Source organism: Homarus americanus, unplaced genomic scaffold (assembly GCF_018991925.1).
Source record: "Homarus americanus isolate GMGI-L3 unplaced genomic scaffold, GMGI_Hamer_2.0 scaffold16712, whole genome shotgun sequence".
Taxonomy (NCBI): domain Eukaryota; kingdom Metazoa; phylum Arthropoda; class Malacostraca; order Decapoda; family Nephropidae; genus Homarus; species Homarus americanus.
In genome coordinates, this window is record NW_024757794.1 from 321,387 (window position 1) to 331,341 (window position 9,955).

General features: G+C 45.2%; 1 protein-coding gene across 1 annotated transcript in view; it reads right to left on the minus strand.

Moving 5' to 3' along the window:
• Window positions 1–344: 344 nt before the first annotated feature.
• Window positions 345–9,955, minus strand: part of LOC121857758 (protein app1-like) — a gene marked incomplete at its 5' end in the record, with an annotated part of 14,723 nt that continues 5,112 nt past the window's right edge. The window contains one exon of the mRNA XM_042353904.1: window positions 345–2,079. Coding sequence (XP_042209838.1) covers window positions 1,292–2,079 — 788 coding nt within the window. The remainder of the gene's footprint in view (window positions 2,080–9,955) is intronic.

Below are 9,955 nucleotides of genomic sequence, written 5' to 3' on the forward strand. Positions count from 1 at the left end.
AGTATTAAGGTTTTGAGATAGTTTGTGCTAGTATTGGGATTTGGGGTGCCAGTTTATGCTGGTATAAAGATTTTTTACTCTAGTGTGTGCTAGCATTAACATTTTGGACGATAGTGAGTGCTAGCTATTTTGTGCTAATATTAAAAGTTTAGACGGTAAAGGGACAAATGCAGCCACAGTTCTATTGGCACTTTTTTATGTATTAGTATTTAGTTTAATTTCACCACTTATCCGTTTCTTATTAATATCTTCTCAAACAGTGGCAAACACGTTCAGAGTATCATGTTGTGTTTGTTTTAAAAAAAGTCTAAATATTTACACACGTGGAACAAAAACAAAAGATATACTTTCAGGTGTGTTTATTAATCCTATGGTTAAAACATGCAAGCGCAACCAGCACTGTACACAATCCAATCAGAAACATACACAAATTTCTGTGATTTTCCTGTATGTTCCCGAAGCGATATTTGTATACCGTTTGTCTGACAACAAACGGTATACAAATATCATCTTGGGCTCATTTACTTATTTTTTTTTATTGAACTAAATCTATAGGTCATACAGTATTCGAATAATAGTGTTAATAATGTCGGAGAGTTCGGAAATTATCGTATTTATACACTTATTACAGAGCCAAACCAGGAATCGAGTGTTGCCGTCTTGGTCTGCCTTATTTTGTTATCACGGGGAAGACGATAGCGTAAGGTGATCATCTGACAATTTTGACTTCAATTTACTTTTAATTATTTGTGCTAGACGTTGGGAAAGGTCTTTTGAGTTAACCTCCGTGAGCACCGGGCTAGGCTGCACCACCAGTTTCTTAAATTAAATCACAATAGCCAATGTAAAAACAGCTTATCTTTTGGAATTTCTTGTTTTAATGAGAATTATGACCACTTGCTTCCTGTACACAGTGAGTCTAGAGGGAGATAACTTACAGGACAGAGTTTAGGAGGTAACTGTATGTCTGGAGAGTTTCTTATTATTATCATCGTGAGGATAGTACACAACTTGTGGGAAGTGGTTAACTATATATATTTACACACACACACATAAAGAGTATGTGTGTTGATCTTTTTATGTGTTTTACATCTCCTACAGTATAACGTGGGTGTACATTAGGGAGGTAGCTTCATCTTTTTCCCGCTGCCACAAGTTGATAGAAGGAGCGGGAGTCAGAGAGCAGTCCACAGATCACGAGACCTGCTTCAGTGTTCCGGCAATCTTGGTCCTGCGATGGGTACTTTTTCTTCGGTGGTCTTCAGGGTTGTCCTTCCTTAGTCTCTCTTTATTAGAAGTTTGGGGTGTTGTAGAGGCCTATTGGGGGAGTATCCGGCACAATGTCTATGTAACCTATGACTGCTGGCTTGCTGGTTGTTCGCACTGGGGGCCGGCGTGTTTGGGTGGGTTGGGAGGGTGGGGAAGGAGGACCAGGGAACTGGATTTCAGTCTGTGGCGGTTGATGCTGGACTGGTGGGCGGGGTTGAGGGGTCCGAGGAGGACTTCGGGGTGGAAGCTGTGGTTGTTGAGGCGGAGTAGGTCGAAGTGGAGTAGCTGGTCGTTGAGGCTTAATAGGTCGAAATGGAGTCACTGGTCGTTGAGGCTGAATAGGTCGAAATGGAGTCGCTGGCCGTTGAGGCTGACTAGGTTGAAGTGGAGTCGCTGGCCGTTGAGGCTGAATAGGTCGAAATGGAGTCACTGGTCGTTGAGGCTGAATAGGTCGAAATGGAGTCGCTGGTCGTTGAGGCTGACTAGGTTGAAGTGGAGTCGCTGGTCGTTGAGGCTGGGATGGGGGAATGACGTTAGAGGGTGGTCTGACGGCGCTGGGGACGTTAAAGGTAGCGGTGCCAGGAGTAGGTTGAGGCTGCACCTGGTACGGGCTATCAGCAGGGACGACACCGATCTCATTATTCAAATTATAGAACGACTCGGTGGCGGAACAGTCGACGGCGTTCCACCAGATGCAGTTGAATTTCTCCTGATCGAAGATGGTGCCGTTGGGACAAAGGACTTTGGTGTCTGTCTCGAACTGACAGATGTGGAAGACTTGGCACCTTGTCTCGGGGTCAGCGTAGTAGCCTGTGGTGGAGACACAAGTGGTGAGGCTAGACATTACAGATACACAGAACTTTCCATTAGTAACTAATTGGTAAAGAAGGTGAGTTTTATTTGTTATCTATAGAAAGGAAAGGAAATTGCTAATTGCTGGTCATCCCCCTTCACTTACCAGACATAAGTTGAATGTCTGCATCATACAGTTAAGCCGCAGTCTGCTTCACCCACTCCGTCTACCTTCCACTACACTCACTCAGAAACAGAAGTACTTGGATGTCACTCGCTGTTGAGATAGGTCGTCGAGGTAAAGTAATTGTCGAAAGATTAGCGGAGACCTCTTGACCCCCAGGGACGTGTGTCATTACGTCTCTGTAAAGGAGCTCATTGAGCGCCTATAGCCTAGGCAGAATGGATTTAACCCCTGTAACCTTAACCTAGCATAACCTAACTTAACTTCCTCTCCCCATCTGTTCCACACTGAGACCTGCAAGACCTCAGTCATGGCGTATCAAATCCCATTGAAAGACATCTTATGGGGAGTCTATACAAACATATCTCCAAGTATACGTGTCGTGGCGAAGGTGCCCGGGTGAATAGTAATCAGTAGAGAGGTTAGGTATCCCGCGGAGGTCTTTGATGAGGCTACTGATGCGTTGCTTTGAGGGTCTTCAACACAGAGGTATTAAGGTGTGTAGAAGATAACTGTATGTCTTGTATCGTAAGGGAAATGACATCTTGATGGACTAAGTAGCCAAGTTCTGTATTTCAGTGTTGGTTTGGGGCCCCGCGAATAAACACAATGCCAGCCCGAGCAATAAACATCGCCTGGCGTTCTCCTTCATGCTATAATGATGCGGGTTTATATTTGAAGCATTACTGTTCATTATTATTTCATGCGGCTAAACGGTGTGACTAATGTAACTTATTTAACTGTTTCACCTTGGGTTTTTAGCGATTAGGGCTTTGATTAAGAGCATTTGACGCATGATGAATAGGAAGTGAGGGGAAAGAAAACCTGAGAAGTGAAGAAAAAATATCAACACAGGAGCAGGAATGACGTGAGTAAGATGATAGAGGGAAGCTAAGAGGGTTTGGTTAAGTGATGTGACGAGAGGAAGGCGGGGGCGATCAAAAGAGGCTAACATGAACCTTAGAGAAGAAGAAGTTAAGAAGAGATGAGTTAAGGTGGTTAGGTTAGGTTAGGTTGGGTTTATGTTAAGTTTGGTTAGGTTAGCATTAGGTTCGGTTAGGATAGGTTAGCATTAGGTTAGGTTGGGTTAGGATAGAATAGGTTAGCATTAGATTAGGTCAAATTAAATTAGGTTAGCTTTAGGGTTGGGTTAGGTTAGGTTAATCTTCAATTGAAATCATCTGGAAGGAGGAGAATCTTCAGGCGATCCATCTTTGCTGTGACCTATCAAACCAGCACACCTCGATGAGTTATTCTGGGGTACAAAAACAAGTCGACCCCGAGACACACCACACTGACCCGTTCTATTGTAGTCCACCCAGCTAAAGAAAACGGGAAGAAGTAGGTCTAGTGGGTGACTGATTTGGTTTTCTGTTTTTGGTTAGGTTAGGTTTAATTTCTGTTTGTTTTTTCTCTGATTATTATTGTTAGTAGTATTGTTGTTGTTATTTATCATCATCACAGGTGTTGCGGGCAGGTGAGAGAGAGGACGCCAAGGTAATCTTCTCTCAGTTTCTCTCTGCCCGTGTGTGTGTGTGTGTGTGTGTGTGTGTGTGTGTGTGTGTGTGTGTGTGTGTGTGTGTGTGTGTGTGTGTTTACATGTCTGTACAGCACAACTATCTTCTCTCTGATCATATTAATTCATCGGTATGTAAGTATTGAATGTACACATATGGACGAACGAATTTTTAACTGTTTTGTGTGTGCTTCTAATGTACATAGACGCTGAACAGGATTGAGGCCCACTAGACCTACAATATTGGTCCGCTTGGTGAGGTTAGGTTAGGTTAGGTTAGGTTAGGTTAGGTTATAACAGTGGTAGTGAGGGAGTATTGTAAGCAGACGAAGCCTCCAGGAATTACCTTAATACTTCATCCTTGTATTATGATCGTGACTCGTTCTTATAACAAGTTAATTACTGTTATTTGCTGTTTTAATCAAAGTGTTTCAATTATTAAAGTTATTTGTAAAGTGGTCTGTAAAGAAGGTTTATTTTGATGTGGTTAGACCGGATTAACGGGAGGCTGGAACAAGAAGAGAACGACTTTGGTCCAATAGGATGAACAAGATTGTAATCCTCAGGTGAAATCGTTCATACCATATAAAGAAAACTTATCCCCCCCCCCCCTCCAACTGGCAGCTTTTTTCTTTAGGTCACACGGGGAGGTAACCTGATGACCCTGTTTACGGGAATCTCTAGGCGAGAGGTTAACCTTACCCAAGCCAACGTTAACATGTTGTGAAATTCGATACAACTAACCGACGAGAGACCCGGCACAGTTTCTCTCGCTAAACCAACTGGAATAAAGACAACAGCTTGACTTCTGCTACTGTCATGGCAACAGGATACACGAGCTCTCATGTAGAAGTGGAAAATAAGGTATGGAAAGACCTTAGGGGTGGTGACTATTATAAGATTACGCAGCGGTCGTGTGAGTTTCTTCCTCTTGCGTCTTGGATGGGTGTCACCGTCCCTCTACAATACACTACACACCTGGAGAGAATAAAAGATATATAGAGTTTTTTTTTGCTCTTGTGTACACCTTCAGGAGGAAAATAGAGCTCAGATAAGCCTCGTCCTTCTGATAAGCTAAATCACGTGCATCAGGTGAACCACGTCCCACTGATAAACCACGTCCATCAGATAAGCTAAGTCAAATCCCCCTGATAGGCTACATCCTTCAGACAAGCCACAAGCCATGTTCTCCCCATAATACACGTCTCCTCGTCTCCTATTTCCTCTTATATCTCCTATGTCTGCATCCTTCAACAGGTTTGAGACTGTGAAGGACTTTTGAGACTTGAGGTGGTGGAGGAGGAGTGAGTGAATGAGTGAGTTTAGTTCACAGCCACCAGGGAGGAGTTCCCCCCCATTCCCCCTCGCTCTCTCGTCCAGATCCTGTTCCGTTATCCTTGAGCCCTAAAGGGACAACCCTGACCCTCCCCATTCCGGCCCTGAACCCTCCCTCCCTCCCTCCCTCCCTTTATGAATCCCCCCCGACACACACACACACACACCCTGAGGTACAACTACCATTATGTCACACCTCTGCACTACTCTCACACCCTCAACACCCTCAACACCCTCAACACCTGCTATGTACACCAGCAACACTCAACCCTCTTTAGCTGTGTTTCGAATGGACGTCAACAAGTCATCGGATCTTCCCAGTTTCTTAAGTTAAGATATCAAGAAGGTGATAATTACAGGTATACAGAAATTACCCGAGGGGGGGTGTCTTTTGGGGCGAGGTATATAGAGCAATAAAGGTGAGGAAGTCGAGTGGATAGAGTACTTGTTTCCCATCCTAAGGTTCACTGGTTCGCATCTAGCTGTATTGAGGGCGTCTGACTCTTACAGGGGTTAGTACAGTCCCCACTTTCACTTTCATTCAGCGATATCCTTCTCTTCCTTCCGTCAATGATATGTTTCAGTGGCATTAACCCCCAATTTCTCCAACCTATAGTCCCCTCTGTTCACACGATCCAACCCATACGACCCATTCACCATCAACCCATTCCGGAAAGTCTGTCCTTCCCTCATAGACCACTCCTCCTCCTCCTCCTGCCCTCCCCATTCATACATTTATACCAGACAGCCCCCACACATACTATAAACCCCATTAACCCCCTTCCAATGCACACCCTAAAGGCCCCAGACAGCCCCCATGCACACCATAACCTCCCATTAAACCCCCATCCGAGTGAGCCACTCAACAGGCCAGGTGGGGTGACGTAGCCAAACAGGTCGTCATCACACATCTCACCTTTACACTCTGGCCCGGAGATAATTACTCAATGTGGTTTTATATATCCAGGTCCCACCACTACCACCAAGACACACACACACACACACACACACACGACTACATTCAAAAGTTGTGTGAACGGATGTCAATAATGAATTAATATTCTTTCTTGTTATTATTCCGTAAATGTCTGAGAATCCGGAATCAGAAATTGACGCAACTCGCGAGGATTTTGTCTTACTATGCTTCATTGTTTATATAGAAGGATGAGCTCATAACTGATGAGACAAAACCTCATCTCTATTATGACGTAGCAAGACCTCGCGGGAGTTGTACTAATTAATAAAGCGAGGAAGGAGCACTTGTTAGGAGTATGACGCAACCCGTATGTCTTTTGTCATATGGTCTGTTGACATCGTGACGTCATCATCATGGCTATCAGAAGGAATGACAGAGAGAGTGAGAGACGTCAATATCCTCGACAACAAGGTACAGACTGACCACTCAGCTTCGCCTCGTCAAAAAGTGTGAATAGTCAGTATTTTCTGCTTTCATGTTTTGATAATGGTTGATGTTGTATTTTTATCGTCTACTTGAGGTCGTGAGGGGCGTGGTAGGGGTGACGTGGAAGGTGAATGACAGGCCTTTGATCTCCACTACACACACACACACACACACACACGGAACTCTTCCTTCACCCCTCCTCTTCTCTATTTTTCTCTCCTCCTTCGTGGTCTCCCTCGGTAGCACAAGGACGCTGGCATCCTGTGACCTTGCCAACACTCCAGGCCCTCTGAGGTACCAAGGACACGCCGGCAGCCGCTGGTGTTGCCCAATGAGCTTATAATGTTCCTCTTTATTTGCATCCTGTTAGTTACCAGTCTTCCCTGTTTTATATTCCTTGCCTGAACACTGTCATTTGTCAGCTCTATATTTGTCTCTTCTTTTTCTTCTTCTCTCTTGCTGTTGTTCTTCTTGTTTTTCTTTGCTCTTTACTGATTATATTCTTTATTTTTCTCCATCTTCCCCTCGTTTTCCCTCATTTCTGGCCATGGCCATTTGTTAACCCTTGTTGTTTCTCTCTTCTTCGTGTTTATGCTCTTAGGTTTCATCACAACTATTTGGTATACACATATTCACTGTTTACTTCCCAGTGTTTAATAATCATTAGTATTCGTCTCTTTTCTTATATGTTCCAGCTTTTATTGTGGACACTGAGTCAGCTAAGTGAGCGAAATGTTAGCAATAAGAGTCAGTATTGTGTTGGGGGATTTTGTTATCTATCTCGAGTGTTGACTACGTGTGTGGCTGCCGATCGATGCTGCACCTGTTGTGGAGGTGTGTGGCGGCCGTGACGTCACCGCTCCTCACAGGGAAGATTCTTGAGTCATCTCCGAAATTATTAGAATAAAAAGTCATTAATTTATATAACGTTGGTTGACGCTGGTTATGTTTATCGTCACAAAGATAGCAAGTACCGCTAGACTCCCTTGGCTAGAACTACCAAACATGGAGGCACAATAGACACACAAGATGGTTTGGTCAGGTTACGTTTCGTTTCGTTACGTCTTGATGATTTGTGGTTTTTTCTGCTTTAAAGTGTATATACCTGACACTGTACTATAAATACGATCAAAACCACACACACACACACACACTTAAGATGATGATAGTGGGTGTAAGAACAGCAAGGTTTACTTACCGTCTCGTTTACCAGCACAGGAGAAGGCGGTGTCAATAATGGGCCAGCCGAAGATAGGGTAGTCGACGCCGGGCTCACCAGGTACTGACTCTCTCAACCACTGCAGAGGATCGCTACTGTGGTGGTGGTGGTGGTGGTGGTCGTCGTGGTGGTGGTCGTGGTCGGGGGTAGTAGGAGGGCGAGGAGGTTGGAGAAGACGAGGAGGTTGGAGTAGGAGGAGCAGGAGGTTGGTGGGAGGCGGAGGTCAGGTAATAGGAGGACGAAAGGAGGTTGGTAGGAGGGCGAGGGAGGTTGGAGTGGGAGGGCAGGGAGGTTGGGTAGGAGGCAGGAGGTTTGGGTAGGAGGACAAGGAGGTCAGGTAATCAGCGGAGGACGAAGGAGGTTGGGTAGAGGAGGACGGGAGGTCCGGGTAATGGGAGGACAGGGAGGTTGGAGTAGGGGAGGACAGGGAGGTCGGGTAATAGAGGACAGGGAGGGTTGGAGTAGAGACGGAGGTCAGGTAATAGGGGACAGAGGAGGTTGGGTAGGAGGACAGGAGGTCAGCAGGTATAGGAGACGAGAGGTTGGGTGATCAGGAGACAGGGAGGTCAGACAGGAGGCAGGAGGTTGGAGTGAGGAGGACGAGGAGGTCGGGTAATGGGAGGACGAGGAGGTTGGGTCAAGGAGGCAGGAGGAGGAATCCTGGTGGAGGCAGGAGGTTGGGTGGTGGAGGACAGGAGGTCGGGTAATAGGAGGGACAGAGGAGGTTGGGTGGGAGGACAGGGGTCAGCAGATAATAGGAGGACAGGGGAGGTTGGGGCTCAAGGAGGACGAGGAGGTCGGGTAATAGGAGGACGAGGAGGTCGGGTAGGAGGTGCAGGAGGGCGGGTAGGAGGGAGGGGTGGAGATAATGGAGGACGACAAGGAGGGAGGTTAGGACTTCCTGGAGGCGGAGGACCTGTTCCTGGCTGTTGAGAGAGAGAGAGAGAGAGAGAGAGAGAGAGAGAGAGAGAGAGAGAGATTAATGTCACATTAAAACCGTCTATAAACAGCACCCACACCAGTACAGGTAAAAGGCTCTCTACATTAACTTATTAATTAAACAGGTAAGGATCTTATATTGTTCTGTATTGTAAGATGTACTAGGTACCTGTAGTGCTGTATCTTGTACTGTAATACCCTCTATTAGTCACGGGGTTTATTGTACCTGAACGTGTACTAACGCGGTGTGAGCACAGTCAGTGTGCTTCTGTACATCGTCAGGTTCATTAAGTGTTGGACCTTAATGTACTTATCACCTGTACAGTTTTGGTGTACAATTTGTGGCTCGTAATATATGGCGACTTTTTAATCACTGTATCTATTGTATTTTCTGTATCTATTGTATTTACTGTATATACTGTATCTACCGTACTCACGTAGCAGGACGGTCTGGACGTGGTGGGTGGGCCTACGACACTGGTGGGCGTGCCACTGCCATCATGGATAAAGGGTTTATCAGGCGGCAGGTAACCATAGCCTCCACTCTGGGCCCAGGTGACGCCGACGCACTCTGTACAATTAGAATTTAGAATTAGATTATAGAATTAGAATTTAGAATTAGATGCGGTTACTGCAATACCTTACACAGGCTCTAGACGCGTACTGTGGTAGACAGGTAATGTTTTAGACAATTACTCTAATAGACAGGTAAGGTTTTAGACATTTTACCTTAATAGACAGGTAAGTTTTTTATACCTACGACTGAAAGACAAAAACAATGATATGAAACTTCAATATTCATACACAAGTCAGCAATCTATCTTCACAACATGAATAATGAAGATAATCGAGGTGTTATCCGTTAGTTTAGTTCGTTTTCGTATTTCAGTAAGACTCTCATTGGAATTATTTGCGATTTTGGTTCCTATTGTTGGAGGAGGGAAGTAGCTAAGTCACTTCATTAATTATAGAGTCAAAGGAGGCACTTATACCTGTAGTTACCTGGAATTTGTCATTAGGTACCGACTGTGTATATGGAACGATTTTATCAGAGGCCCCGCCGTCCTCTGACCGAGTATCAACAAACATCAGCTGATCGAATGTAAACGTGCTAGGGAAAACCACTGATTGGGTACCAGGAAAGATGACGTCAGCAGCCAGCCAGCCCACTGTGCCACCCGTAACATGAGAGAGAGAGAGAGAGAGAGAGAGAGAGAGAGAGAGAGAGAGAGAGCATGATGAATCTGATGTTCGGAAGACAGTACAAAGCTCTGGACACTAAGATACACTAGTACATAG